Below are 16,266 nucleotides of genomic sequence, written 5' to 3' on the forward strand. Positions count from 1 at the left end.
CATCTCTCAGATGGATATTTTAGTGATCATTTCTGTCAATGATCAGAGAGATTTTCAGGAAAACATTTGAATGTAGACCATGAAAGCCAACGGAGTAGATGGTGTTAAGGACTGAATGATACATAAACAGTGATAGATGCATTTCATCCTGAAGGAACAGAACTGAAAAATATTAGTTGGACTTTGGAGTTGGCCTTATTGTTGTCAAGAAGGAATAGTGGGAGTATTAGATTGAAGAAGGATTAGATTGTGCATTAATGCAGGAAAAACTAGTATGTTTTCATTTTTGGAAGATAATAAGACCAGGGCATTAATAAAATAATAACCCATATTTATAATTACTATCCAAAAGCCAGATATTGTTCTATTTCCTTTTGACATGTTAACTATTTCTGCACAACAACTCTATGAAGTAGAATATTATACTATCCCCTTTACAGGTGAGGAAATGGAGGCAGAGGAATGGGAAATAATCTAGGCCAAGTTCAAACAGCTATTAAATGGAGGAGTTGGATTAAAATTCAAATGACAGGCTTCAAAATCTGGTTTTTGTCCTTATGTTAACTGTCCTCAAATGGAGGAGTTGAACTGAAGGTCTGTCACAGGAATGTTTGTAGGCTGAAGAGGAGCTGGATATATAAAAGAAAGGGAAGGGTGAGTGATAAAGCAAAGTCTAAGCTCTGATAGAAGACTGTGTCCTTGCTCTGGAGGATGACTCTGGGCAAGCAGACAAGACACATTCCACGTCATTTATTATTCTCCTGCTTTCACACTGTAATAAACAGCTCAATTGTCGTTTGGGGGTTATTTTTTATATGTATTTATTTTTGTATGTATGTTTCAGCTTATATTTGGGATTGGAATTATGCCATTCCTTACTATTGATAGAAACAAATATATTTTGATACCTGAATTAATATTAATGTAAAGATGCATTCTGGTTTAAACATGTTATTTGATACATGTTACTTTTTGCCCTTTATCATTCATAATACAATGATTAAGATACTCTTTATTTATGTATTTATTTTATATTTAAAAAAATTTTATTGGTGCATAATGATTTAAAATATTGTATTAGTTTCAGGTATATGGCAAAATGATTCAGTTTTACCTATATATTTTCCTTTTCATATGCTTTTCCATTTTGGTTTATTATAAGACATTGAATATAGTTCCCTGTGCTATAGGGAACTTGCCCGCTAACAATAGGACCTTGTTGTTTATCCATAGCATATTTAATAGTTTGCCTCTGCTAGTATGAAACTTCCAGTCCTACCCTTCCTCCCTGACTACAACCACCAGTCTCTTCTCTATGTCTGCAAGTCTGTTTTGTAGATAAATTCATTTGTGTCACATTTTAGGTTCCACATATAAGTGATATCATACGGTATTCATTTTTATCTTTCTAACTTACTTTGCTTAGTAGAATAATCCCTATGTCCGTCCATGTTGCTGAAAGTGGCATTATTTCATCATTTTTTTTCTGGCTGAGTAGCATTCCATTGTAAATACGTACCACATCTTCTTTATCCATTCATTTGCTGATGGATATTTAGGTTGTTTCCATGTCTTGGCTACTGTAAATAGTGCTGCCATGAACATAGGGGTGCATGTATCTTTTGGAATTATAGTTTTGTCTGGGTATATGCCCAGGAGTGAGATTGTTGGATCATGGCAACTCTATCTTTAGTTTTTTGAGGAATTTCCATACCATTTTCCATAGTGGTTGCACCAAGTTACATTCCCAACAGTGTAGGAAGGTCTCTTTTTCTCCATGCTCTCCAGAATTTATTATTTGTGGACTTCTTAATGATGGCAATTCTGACTAGTATGATGTGCTGCCTCACTGTAGTTTTGATTTTCATTTCTCAACTAACATACACTCATGCTCATTTCACATGCTATTTTATTATTTTATTGAGTTATAATGAACATATAATATTATTTTAGTTCAGTGTGCAACATAGTGATTTGATATTTTATACATTACAAAATAATCACCAGGATAAGGCCAATTACCAGTTGTTGCCATACAAAGTTGTTACAATATTGTTGACTACATTCCCTGTATGTACATCACATTGTTCCCAGCTAGTGCTAGTGGTAAAGAATCTGCCTGACAATGCAGGAGATGCAAGAGATGTGACTTCAATCCCTGGATTGGGAGGATCCCCTGGAGGAGGAAATGGCAACCCACTCCATTATTCTTGCCTGGAAAGTTCCGTAGACAGAGGAATCTGGTGGGCTACAGCCCATGGAGTCACAAAGAGTTGCACACGCGCGCGCACACACACACACACACACACACACACACATTTATCTTTTAGCTGGAAGTTTGTACTTCTTAATCCCCTTACCTATTCCATCTGTCCCCCAACTCTGGCAACCACCAGTTGGTGCTTTGTATTTATTAGTGTATTTCTGTTTTCTTTGTTCATTTTCTTTTTTTTCCCAGAATCCATATATTAAAAAAGTCATGCTATTTGTTTTTCTCTGACTGACTTATTTCACTTAGATAATATCCTCCAGGTCAATCCATGTTGCCACAGATTACAAGATTTATTTTTTTATGGCTGGGTATTATTCCATTGTGTATATATATATGTGTGTGTGTGTGTGTGTGTGTGTGTGTGTGTGTGTGTGTGTGTGTATATATATAAAACCCATCTTCTGTATCCTTTCATCTCTTGATGGACACTTACGTTGACTTACATTGCTTCAGTATCTTGGGTATTATAAACAGTGCTGCAGTGAACACAGGGATATACATAGCTTTTTGAATTAGTGTTTTCATTTTCTCCAGATAGATACTCAGAAGTGGAATTGCTGAATTTATTTTTAGTTTTTTGAGGAACCTCCATACTGTTTTTTATAGTGACTGTACCAATTTATATTCCCACCAACAGCACACGAGGGTTCCTTTTTCTCCACATCCTCTCCAACACTGGTTGTTTCTTGTCCTTATGGTAATGGTCACTCAGACAGGTGTGAGGTGATTAGCTTGTTGTGGCTTTGATTTGCATTTCCCTCATAGTCAGTGATGTTGAGTACCTTTCCATGTGCCAACAGACCATTTATTTGTATGTCTTCCTTGGAAAAATGTCTATTCAGGTCTTCCGCCCATTTTTCAATTGTTGCTGTTGTTGTTTGATACTGAATTGTATGAGTTCTTTATAAATCTTAGATATCAAAACCTTATTGGATATATCATCTGCAAATCTCTTCTCCCATTCTGTATGTTCTCTTTTTGTTTTGTTGATGGTTTTCTTCACTGTGCAAACAACTTTTTAGTTTGATATATATTTTTGCTTTTGTTTTCTTTGCCTAAGGAGACAGTTTCAAAAAAATACTGCTAAGATCAGTGTCAAAGAGGTTACAACCTATGTTTTCTTCTAAGAGTTTTATGAAGTCTTACATTGAAGTCTTTTATCCATTTTGAGTTTATTTTTGTATATGGTGTAAGAAAGTGGTCCTCTATAGATGGGGTATCCTTTTTTCTCTGACTGCTTAATAATATCCCTGCCCTTTTCCTGTAGATAGGACTTTTTTCTGTTCCTCTTGCCCTATAACAGTGGGTTTTCCTTAGTGACCTTAGGCTACAGTTTTGATTCCCTTCTTCCTGTAGATTAAAATTTTTGACCCTCTTTAACATTACCTTTTCTAACCAATCAACGTGAACTTTTATCACTATGGGTGACACATTTTATCTCTTATAAAATTCTTTAGCCATATTTGTTTTCTGTGATATAATTTAATAATTTGGTTTATATTTATCTCTTGTGCCTTTTTCCACTCTGATTTTTTTGAATTTTCTTTATCCTTATGTGTTAGAGTTGTTTCCTCTAAACAGTATGTATTTTTTCTACAGCTTAAAAGTTTTGTTTTTTAACTGTGGAAGTAAGCCATTTATATCTAGAATTAAGTCATTTATATCTATTATGGTTACCATTGTTTGGATTAATTTCTAACATCCTTTTTTTGTACTTTCTGTTTATCCTACTTTCACACTTTTGACCTTAATTGAACCATTCCTTTCCACTCATATCTTTATCTGTGTTCTTCAGCTTCCTTTTTTCTTCTTCTCATACTAGGTCTTATTCTTCCCATAGCTGTCTTCTTGAAATATATAAATTATATGAATTGTTACCTATATAATGCACTGAATTTCCCTTTACAAGAAATTTACTGACTGCTTTCCCAAGTAGCAGTTGGTAACAAACTGCTTATTCATCCTTCTCTCCGGCCATGCTCCTCCGCTTCAGGGTAATGCATCTTACTGGGGTGGCTCTCTGCTTCCCTGAAGGCACTTCCTCCCCAATTTATTGTCATTCCTAAATCTAAAATGTACCAAACTTATTCTCTGAATCTTGCACTGTTGGTTTGACACTAGATAACTTTATTCCATGTCACTTAGTGAGCTTCACCTATATGCACTGGAAAAGCTATCAGCACCACCAAGAAACTATTGAGGCACTTATCATACATCTCTCTTCTTCTTCCTTCCTCCTTCCCTTATCCAGATATCCAGTCATTGTTTTAGCAATGAGTTGTACTAAGTCTTGATTATTTCAAAAATTATTTATTGAGTTCTCGATGTGTAAGATACAAAGCACACACAGGTCAGAGAATGCTATATGCCTTTGTTGAGCTAACATGGAATTTAAAAATGTACAAAACAGGGCTTTCCTGGTGGCCCAGTGGCAAAGAATCTGCCTCCTAATGCAGGAGACACTGATTTAATCCCTGGTCGGGGAAGATCCCACATGCCCCAGAGCAACTAAGCCTAAGCGTCACAACTGTTGAGCCTGTGCTCTGCAGCCCAGGCTCTGCAGCAAGAGAAGCCACTTCAGTGAGAAGCCTGCACACCATAACTAGAGAGTAGCCCCAGCTGACCACAACCAGAGAAAAGCCTGTGCAGCAATGAAGACCCAGCACAGCCAAAAATAAAAAAGTAAATATGTAAAAAAACTACCTATATAATACAGTGTATGTTGCAGTCACATCTAAATATTTTACTAAGTATTAACACATTTATTCCCCATAAAAATATCATGTTATGAGGTCACCGAAGGTTTAAAAATCAAGGTTACATAAGCTGTAAGAGATAAAGCTACAATCAAAACTTCAGAGTTTATCTCTTAACCAGTACACCAGCTGTGGCAGTATCCAAGTATCCAAGTCATTCATTTTTTTGTGCCAAGATTTAACCCTGCTCTGTGGCTCAGATTGAGCTCCTCACTGTGACCTCATTGGCAGGTAGCCTCTAAACAATATATTGACCTGTCTACCAGAACTCTGAGGCTTGTTCATGATATTAGCCTTGGCTAACGACACAAGCTCTGAATCTTTGAACTCACAATAACAAGTTCCAGTCCTGCTATTCCAGGGAATTTCTCAGTTCTTTATTCTCTTTCCTGCAAAATTCCTGTTAGATACTCATTCAACGTCCTATCCTCTTATCTCTTCATACATCCAGAATATCTGCATTCTGACCAGAATGGCAAAATTCAGCCTCAGGTGTTAAATCCAATTAAGTCGTCAGAGGCAAAGAACAACCAACTGGTCAATTTTAAGGAACTATTTTAATCTCTGGGTTTTTCAAATTCTGTTAAATTTTGATACTATAATATCAAAATGAAATAGTGCATTAAATTAATTCTTCTAAGAATCTGAAAATTTCCAGGATGTTGGAATTTACCATCTGAATTATTCAGGTCATCATTTCAGTTCTTCTACACACTAGTGTAGGCCTTATCAGAGGGTACATTTGGTCTCTAAGCCCCTAACCTGAGAAAGTTGCCAAAACTTAGAACCCCTTAGTAATTCAGGCAGCAGACTATGTTAGTAATTTTAGACACATCACAGCTGAGTGCCAAAGCCAGAGTCTCTGAGTGGTGATAATTTCATGTGAGTAAAAAGAAGCAAGTCTCCAAAATACATATGTCTTAATTCTATTTATTTAAATTCAGAGACAGGTAAAACTAAATTACATAATGAAAATCAAGGGAATAATTAAAAATTCAGAGTAGTGTCAGTTTTGAGGCATGGTGAAGAGATGGTAAAATGAATACTTTCTTAAACTGAGGAGTGAGTACATGTGCATTCATTTTGTAATTATTCTCACTTGTACAGATGTGTTTTGTACATTTTTGTGTGATTTTTAAAGATAAAATGATAAAAGGAATAAAATAGATTGCAAAGATTTTCACAGTAAAAAAGTAAAGGACATAATGAATTAAGGTAAAATTGAAAAACTTGTCTTGAGCTGTCACTTCATGAGTCTCATTCTCTGGCATATTTATTGCCTTTTTGGGTCACCTTTTGAAGGAAGAAACTTCAGGCCTGCTAAGGGAATGGTGTTCCTGGTAAACTAATACTGAGAATTTCTGCATAAATGTAACCTCTCAATGATAAACACTCAGGTATATGGTGGATTGTTACCATTTACTTATACCTCTTGGGAAGATGATATGTGAGCAAGGTCTTCTCAAACTTCTGGAGGCCAGATGGACATAAAGAAACCCTGAGAGAACAGCAAGAAGAGCTTCTTTAAGGCCTAGACAGAATCCTTTCACTGATCAGGCAGTCTAGTAAGCAGTGGGGTAACATTACGGTCATTGAAATTCAAGGACATGGCCCCTCCAAGGAGAGAACAGTACTGGGTCTTTTGGTTTATAGGGATGTCTTCCTGCAGTTACACTGATGTCTTTACTTATCCTAAAGAGGATTTGACTGAGTTTGTTGCTATCTTTCTTTCAAGTACTGTCGTCCTGTGACATCTGTGCACTGAGTATAAAACTAGCTTTTATCCCAGGGTGCAGTACCTTCACCATTAGAAGCTTGACCCTGGAGGTTTAGCTGGTGCTTCACCTTAGGTTAAAGAAACCAAATAAGGCCTTGAATATTTTGCCTGTGGAAGGTGATAATGCATGTAGAGTTTTCTGGAGAATCATTTGAAAAGAGGCCACAATTATGAGTTATAAATGGCTAGATGAGGATGAAAAGCCTTTACAGCAGACAATTGGAACTGTGCTTATGAAAGAGGCCTGAGAAATGTGGGAGTTAATATTAAGTAAATTCAAAAATTTTGCTTAGTTTTTACCCTTTTTCATTTTGCAGTTATTTAGATGATTGCAAAATACAGATTAAACAAAGCAGAAGCAGCATGAGAATTGATTTATGTCTTACAGGTCTTATGTCTTATAGGTAACAATGAATTATGTGAGATTGATGCAGTGCCTTAAAACCAGCAAACCATCAGCCCCTACACAGTGACCAGTTGTTTGACAGCTGAGAGGTGAGGGACAAAGATGGTTTCAGGACTCCTGTGTGATAAGATCAAATTATTTGTCTAAGGCACATTGCCTACACTCTACACAGGGAAGATCTTGATGAGATCAGCGAATTGGAGAATATGCAAATCTGAATAATGACTATGTGAGAAATAAAGTTTCTAGAGCCACAGAGCCTCCTTGTAGCCTCTCACACTGGAGACTTGGCCAGCACTATGCACATACATGGGGGCTTTCCTGATAGCTCAGTTGGAAAAGAATGCACCTGCAAAGCAGGAGACCCTGGTTTGATTCCTGGGTTGGTAAGATCCACTGGAAAAGGGATAGGCTACCCACTCCAGTATGCTGGCCTGGAGAATTCCATGAACTGTATAGTCCATGGGGTTGCAAAGAGACAGACATGACTGAGCGACTTTCACTTTCACTTTTCACTGCAAATACATGAGTTCTTAGAAATTTTATCTGAGTCTGAGCTCCATCTCTGTACATTCATTGTCTCTCTGCAGAACTTTTAGCTTTTTATGCCTGTCTTCTATGGCCACCCAGTTGGACTTCTTTTATTTTCAACCCTCTACCCTTACCTGTGACTTTTTTCTCTTTCAGATCCAGGACCCTACATTCTTATCAAATGTATAGGTTTTAGCATATTCTCCAGAGTCAATAAAAATAATGATAGATTCATGAAACTAGTAATTTTACTAAAACAGATGTTTCAGAATGAGAAAAATGGATCAATTTTTTTCATAACAAAATTTTCTAGATTAAGGTGATTATTTAATAATTTGCTTTTCCTTTAAAAGAAAATAAAGGGAGGTTACCTTCCTATAACTTTATGCCATTCTCTCATGTACTTCTAATGTAGGTTGTAGCATCTGACATTGTAAGTAGTCAAGAGTGCTCCTTACTACTGCAAACTCACCTAATGTCCTTTTCTATGCAGATTAATTCCAGTTCTTCATTATCCTATGTTTTCATTTCAGTACCTGATATGCTGCAAATACTTTTCCAAAGTTCTTTTCAGAGCTACCTTCACCTCCTTGTTTTTCAGACTGCAAATGAGGGGATTTAGCAAGGAAGTGATGACAGTATATTGCACAGAGAAGATCAATTCTGCAGGGGATCCTGAATTTGGCATGAGATGACGGAGCAAACCTGAGCCAAAGTACAGTGTCACTGCAGTGAGGTGGGAAGAGCAGGTGGAGAAGGCCTTGCTTCTGCCTGAGGTAGAGTTGATGCTCAGGATGGCGGTGATAATGCGGGCATAGGATAGGAAGACCAAAAGGAAGGTTCCCAGCCCATGCAGCAAAGTGGAACACAGCAAGGCAATGAGGTTTCTGGAGATATCAGAGCAGGACAGGGAGAGAAGAGAGGGCATTTCACAGCTGTAGTGAGGGATGATTTTGGCTTCACAGAAGACCATGTTCACAGCTAGGAAGATGTTGATGAGTGCATCCAGAAAGCCCAGGCCCCATGAGCCCCACACAAGCTGCATGTACACCTCTTTACTCATGATCTGTCCATAGAGTAGAGGGTGGCAGATTGCGGCATAGCGGTCATAGGCCATCACTGAGAGCAGACAGGCTTCGGTCCCTGCAGCAACAAACACAAAGAAGACCTGAGCTAGGCAGCCCTCTACCGATATCGTTTTCCTTTGAGACAGGAGGTTCTCCAACACCTTGGGCACTGTGACTGAAGAGAAGCAGATATCAACGAAAGAGAGGTGGCTCAGGAAGAAGTACATGGGCGTGTGGAGGTGGGAATCAGCCCAGATCACCAGCAGCAGCATCAAGTTCCCCATTATTGTCAGAAGGTAAATCCCCAGGAACAGCACAAAGAGCCTGGATGTGAGGGCTGGCAGACAGTCCGAGGAGGATGAACTCTGTGACAGTGCTGTGGTTCCTCAAGTCCATTTACAAAGGCCTTTCCCTAGAAATAATATAAACAGGCATGGGAGCCAAAAGTCTGTTTCCCCAGACCTCTCCCCTCTCCTGATAACAGGGGTTTTCCTCAATGACCTCAGGCTACACTGGAATTTTTCCATTGTATTTGTCCTCTGTTCATATCACTATTGTTTATAAATATTTTTGCTTTCTATTATGACCTCAGTTTGTGTCAATCACTTGAAACAAAAAGATGATCAAGATATGATATCCACTGAAGAATATGCATATGAAGAGTAAATATACAACTGTAATTACTACAATGGGAACTCAAATTGAGATTTACTGAGGGCCAATAATTATAATACATTGAGTGAATTTGACAATATTCTTAAGAAAGCAATATGATTGCTCTTGGAAAATGTTTCTGACAGATATTTAGTTTGCATGAACATGAAGTTTGTACTCAAAGGCTCAGAGAAAAATCAAGTTATATTTGGTTTACCATAATGGCAACCTGCTCCAGTCTTCTTGCCTGGAAAATTCCATGAATAGAAGAACCTGGTGGGCTACAGTCACAAAGAGCTGGACACAACTGAGTAACTGAGAACAAAATCAGTTCTAAGATCCTGACCCCTAGGGAGTAAACGGACATCAGAGATAGTGGCTAAAAATGTGGGCTCCTGCATCAGACTAGGTTCAAATTTCAGCTCTACCTTTAATTAGGTACATGACTTTGTACATGATGCATAAAACTCCTTGCTTGGATTTCCTTATGTTTAAAATGTAAATTATGCATCAAACCTGGACTGGCGATTCGTTTCACATATGATAATTTACATGCTTCCATGCCATTCTCCCCTATCATCCTGCCCTCGCATTCTCCCATAGAGTCCATAATACTGTTCTATTTATCTGTGTCTCTTTTGATGTCTTGCATGGCAAAACAAATACAATATTGTAAAGTTAAAAAATAGAAAATAAACTAATTAAATTAAAAAAATGTAAATTAATAACAGTACTAAGAAAGGTTCTAGGATTAAATATGGGATTATATATAAAGTTCTTAAAAAGCATCTACTCCTAACTGTCCTTTACCGTTATTATATGAGATTGTAAGACTAGGCAAAAATCACCTAAATTCTCACATATGGTGAAGCTCTATTAAAGACTAAAGTTGTTTCTGTTAATACTGCTGTTGTACTTTACATACCTGTATATACTTTATATACCTTATATACCTGTACCAAGAAAAGTGTATGAACACAGTTATAAAGTAAATTTTAGAATTATTTTGGAGGAGAGCAATTTGCAATTACTGTGGGTACTTTCACTCAGAAAGGAGGAAATAAAAGTATTTCCACTATATATATATTTATATAAGTATTTTCTACTGAAAGTATAGCTGTAAGGCTAAAGAGATGACTAGGGAAAAAAAGTGGGTGGGACTCAGTGTGAACCCCTGGGCCCACCTGGAGGAGCATTACTGGGATGGATGTGTTCCCAGGTCAGGTTGAAATCTCTAGGAAAGTCAGCAAGTGGAGTGCTTGAGAGGTTTCATGCTGCAGGAAAGAGTAACAGCCAGGAAAGAGGACTCTGCCCAGTACCACACATTCTGGACCTCCCTCCAATACAGTGTAGCAAACAGGTTTGGAAATTAGTCCTGTAGGACAGTGAGAGTTTGACTCAGAGCTCTTACCTTCTGTTGGAAATACCCACTGCGGCTACTGTCTGTCCCTCAGGAGGAAATCTCTACCCATTTTTTTCTGCTCACATTCAGAGGCCTGTTTAAAAGAGGAATAGAACATTCACTCATATTCCTCTTTTGCACAGATATTTAGATGAAATTTTGACTTTCGTCCTTAGATACTGTCCTCACTCTGCATATCCCAGATTTCTCCTCCATGGCCAGATTCTGTTCATGTCTCTCTGTTCAACTCTGTTTCTCATAAGTCTTCAGGTCTTGGTTACAACAAGGCTCTTTTTGCTTGAATGCTGAATATTTACCAGTGATTTCCAGCTTTGTCCTCACACCTGGAAGTCTGGTCTTCGGTTACACACAGGACTCCTTGAGGTGGCTCAGTCAGTTTCCTGGTCCTGTCCATTCCCAATAAGTCCAAAGCGCGGCCAAAGGGAAGTTCTGATTCCTATTCGTTAACTCCTTAGCCGTAAACCCACCTCAAATTCCTCCCCACTTCCCCAAAGCAGATTACCTGTACATCCTGTTGGATAAGGCACTCTGCTTTCCAGTGTGGCTGCAGAACTTTTATTTAGATTCATCTATTAAGAAGGAAGATGATTCATCTACCAAGAAAAGTGGTTTCTAAGTCTTGTATCTTGGGATAATTTATAAAATCCCATTGATGATATGTTTCACTGAATTCTACACTAATAAACTTATATGGCCAGAGAGCAGTTTCTTTCAGTGGGTCTCAAATACACCTTAGTTTTCTTTGTGTCCAGTATCACATCCCAGCCACACATAGTATTATTTGAGTTTAACCATTCCACAGAGCAGCTATGTTTAGGCAGCTGGCTGGTTTGATTCCTTGCCCTCGGCAGCCCAGGAGGTGGTAAGGGCAATAGCTTTTATATCACATAGTCACCATCTGAAGTTGGACTTAGTTTTCAAGAACTGTTTTCAACACTGAGTTTTGTAAGGACCAAGGGGAATCTCTTAGGTGTGTCCTTTGGAACGTCTAGGTGATGCAATGACCTTTAAATATTAATTCTAAAGTCACCTGAGCTAGTGGGAGTTAGAAATAAGAGTGGCCAAAGGGGTACTTATCTGGCTCCCCAAGCAGGAAAGGAATAGTTTACAAGTGACACTCCAAAGGCTATGTCTTCTCTCTGGCAAAATCACCTCCAGTTAAACTTGCTGTGTAAAAGTATTTTGTTGATCAAATAAGTAAAAAGACAAAAAAAGTTAATAAGGATAATAATTTTCTTAAACTGTCTGTTCTAATTTTATTTACTCTGATAGATCCAATTAGATTCCTAAGCAGGGCTGTGTTACAATGTGTGTGCTCCCATGTTTGGGAGCATTTAGGGGAATGCTTGTTAATAAGTTTATTATAGTCTTAAGTAAGGAATAGTCTCATATAAACCAAAATTTCTATTTGTTTGTTACAGTGAGTTAAAAGGTTTTCATTCAAACTAGACTTTTGTGACCTAATAATTATTCCCTACTGTCGCTTGCCAATTAAACTAGTAAGCAAAAGAAATATCATAGATGTTTGGGATAATTAAATAATCAAATTAGACATTTGATTTTTTGTTAATCTATATGGAATTCTAATTTTATTTTTATTTATTTTCTCTTTACAACCTTTGTTCTTATATGTCTCTAAGACTATTCATGTATTGTTGTTCAATTGCTCAGTTGTATCTGACTCCTTGTGGCCCCATGGACTGCAGCATGCCAGGCTTCCCTGTCCATCACTAACTCCCGGAGCTTACTCAAACTCATGTCCATTGAGTCGGTGATGCCATCCAACCATCTCATCCTCTGTCGTCCCTTTCTCATCCTGCCTTCAATCTTTCCCAGCATCAGGGTCTTTTCCAATGAGTCAGTTCTTCACATCAGGTAGCCAAAGTATTGGAGTGTCAGCTTCAGCGTCAGTCCTTCCAATGAATATTCAGGACTGATTTCCTTTAGGATGGACTGGTTGGATCGCACTGCAGTCCAAGGGACTCTCAAGAGTCTTCTCCAACACCACAGTTTGAAAGCATCTGTTCTTCAGGGCTCCGCCTTGTTTATGGCCCAAATCTCACATCCATACATGACTACTGGAAAAACCATAGCTTTGACTAGACGGACCTTTGTTGGCAAAGTATGTCTCTGCTTTTAATATGCTGTCTAGAGTTGTTATAACTTTTCTTTCAAGGAGCAAGCACCTTTTAATTTCATGGCTGCAGTCACCATCTACACTGATTTTGGAGCCCAAGAAAAAGAGATGCGATTTAAACCACAATGAGATACTATTATATACACACCAGAATCTGTTGTTTGTCCATTTAAAATTATTATTTAAACTGTATCCTCTTTTACAACTAAATGACTTAACATAATAACAAAAATTAAGTTTCTAATACTTCAATAATAAAGAAATGTGTAAAAATTATATTTAAATGAGAAACATCATCATGAACTGGTCACTTTAAAAGAGTCCCTCTCATTGAGGAAGGAAAGAATACCTTCCATCTAGCAGCCATCACACTGCAGCCACTCCCTACAGTGAGACCTGAGGAAACTCAGGATGTGAAAACACAGGATACTGGCTCCATATAATTAAGGTGCTTATCAAAGAAATGATTTTAGTGAGTCCAGGCTCTTGCATCTTCCCATACATAGAAAAGTGCTGAATTCCTTTACTTAAGATATAGTTTTTTTTAAATTAACAATAATCTTTTGATATTCAGACTACCTGCCCTTTATTGTAAAACTCTTGTATATCTTGGGTCCCCTTCCCCTAGCTTCCTTGGAGCAGTTCTCTCTTGCTGCTTCCTGGACTCAAGATCCCAAAACGTCCCACCAAATAAAATATAACAATAAAATGAAGTGAAATGAAATAAAATTTCCTCTCAAGAATCTGTCCTGCCTCTATTGTCATCTACCTAGTAGGAACAGTCTTCAGATATGATAGAGGGGATAGCCTTGAGATCTATAGGACTGCCTTTATGCTATTATACTACTGTGCCCTTTGCTTTTTCCCTTGTAAGGTATATGCCTGAGTCTTTAGTATTTTTTCTCTCAATCACTGTCATCCCAGTGATACTAGAATGCTGACTATAATCAGCCTCTTTCAGAGTAACAACAACAGATTACCCTATGACCCAGATCTTCCAAGGAATGCTGGCTCCTGGAGTTACACATATATATGGAGTTTATGCCCCAATTTAAGCCCAGGAAAGCAATAGAAATAGTCTTATTATTCATGGAGGGTTACAGTGCTTATTGAGTTTTTTAAAAAATTTATTCTGATTTTTGACAGCAATTAAGAAGAGGTTTCACCTGGGGGAGGTCAATGATGAAGTTAAGAAAAACCATGGTCAGACCAATTGTAATGAGGTGAGTTTGTTAAAGACCTTGAGAAATTGACTGCTATATATGAAGATAGATAAAATAGATAATGAAGAAAATATTTACAGAAGAATAAATATAATTAATAAGGCACAGAATGTTTTATTATCACTAATAACCAAAGAAATACAAATCATAAAATTCATATTGTTTCTTGCTTTTCAACTTAGTACATTATTTTTTGAAGACAGTGGTATCTAAGGCAAAGGAGAAACAGTTGTTAGCATCATTTCTGGCTTTAAACTGGTCAGCCCTTTCAGAGAGCAGTCTGTCAATTTGTGACAAGAAACTCATCAATATTCTTACCGATTAATCCACTAAACCAGTTCAGGAGTGATTCTAACTCAGGAAATGCTGTGCAAAAAAGTCTAATAAAATGTTACTTGTAAGGGTGAAAGTCTAACTCAAATTGTGTTCTAAACAGTGTAAAGAAGTGAATTCTAAAAATGTAACACTGAAATATGCTTTTAATGACATTCTCAGGAAATGGCTTAGTCAACTATGAAGAAGATGCGTGTTAAGATAACTAAAACTTATGTTTACTATGTCTTTGAATCAATATGGAAAAGCTCTTACAACATTAAGTATTTAAGTTGGATACACACTTGTGCAAATTATATGATTGTTACCAGGCATAAAGTACAGAATATTATATGAGAAATTGATTTGAACTTTTCCTCATATGCCAGAATTGAAAGTAGGGCTCACAAAGAAAAAGCTACATTCTTTGTTTTTTGTTGCCGTTCGGTTGCCAAGTCGTGTCCAACTCTTCGTGACCCTATGCACTGCAGCACACAAGGCTCCCCTGTCCTTCACTATCTCCCAGAGTTTGCTCAAACTCCTGTCCATTGAGTCAGGGATGCTATCCAACCGTCTCATCTTCTGTTGCCCGCTTCTCCTCCTGCCCTCAGTCTTTCCCAGCATCTATATTTTTATGACCAACGTTGTGGTCAGATGCCTTTTCTGTAGCCTTAGTAATAGATGCCAGACCAAATCTGCCACTGTTAACCATGCCACTCCTGTTTCCAATGTGTCTAAGAAATCTGGAAGATATTTTGAGAGAGAGCGGAAGTCTATGATGTCTTCATCATGTGGAAAAGAGTGGTGTTTGATTTGGCCACAAAATTATTTCCCATAAGATCTTTTCCATGTCTAAATCAGACAGATGACCGTTAGTAGGGTAATATGAGAGCTCATTCCTCTATTTGTAGTAAGTAGAGGAATTTAAATTTTATAATTTAAATTTATGTTTTTAACATTGGGAAATGAAAAACCCTGTTAGTCATATAGAATCAAGTGATTATTACAGTGAAAATAAAATAAACTTCCAATAATTTGCTGTATATACTCCAAGTCCACTGGTCACAGAGTAATCCCTTACTATAAGGAAATGAATGTGTGGTAGGTGATATGACTGATAAGCTTATGTCACAAAAAGTATTACCAAATGTGAGTAGAAACAGCTATGGGTAATGAAGTATTTTTTAAAAAACCACAGTTTGTATGTCATACATCAATGTCTGCCTATTGATAAATAATTTTAGTACTGTATGACATCTAGGAGAAAATACATGTGTAAAATCAATAATTTAATTATTCTTGAAGTTAATCAAATGCCAAGGAAAAATAAATGCTAAGATATTAAAAGGTATAATATGTTTCTATGCAAAATTTGTGATATTACCAAATCAATATATTTGGTAAAATTTATTATTTATTATTTTATTATTCAGTCAGTTCAGTTCAGTTGCTCAGTCATGTCCAACTCTTTGCGGCCACATGGACTGCAGCACACCAGGCTTCCCTGTCCATTACCAGCTCCCGGAGCCTGCTCAAACTCATGTCCGTTGAGTCAGTGATGCCATCCAACCATCTCCTCCTCTATCATCCGCTTCTCCTCCTGCCTTCAATCTTTCCCAGCATCAGAGTCTCTTCTAATGAGTCAGCCTTTCGCATCAGGTGGCCGAAGTATTAGAGTTTCAGCTTCAGCATCAGTCCTTCCAATGAA

At 37.5% G+C, this 16,266-nt stretch overlaps 1 protein-coding gene and 1 long non-coding RNA gene across 4 annotated transcripts in view; both read right to left on the reverse strand.

Moving 5' to 3' along the window:
- The window catches only part of LOC145545191 (uncharacterized), a 113,806-nt gene that overhangs the window by 55,338 nt on the left and 42,202 nt on the right, over nt 1-16,266 (reverse strand). The gene's annotated exons all lie outside the window — the stretch shown is intronic.
- On the reverse strand, nt 8,272-9,205 carry LOC145545183 (olfactory receptor 8S1-like). Its single transcript, XM_081589081.1, is given in 2 exon segments — nt 8,272-9,133; nt 9,135-9,205. Coding segments are annotated over 2 exon segments (933 nt in total).

The sequence above is a fragment of the Giraffa tippelskirchi genome, chromosome 4 (assembly GCF_054371585.1).
Source record: "Giraffa tippelskirchi isolate mGirTip1 chromosome 4, T2T-mGirTip1v1.2.pri, whole genome shotgun sequence".
Classification (NCBI taxonomy): Eukaryota; Metazoa; Chordata; class Mammalia; order Artiodactyla; family Giraffidae; genus Giraffa; species Giraffa tippelskirchi.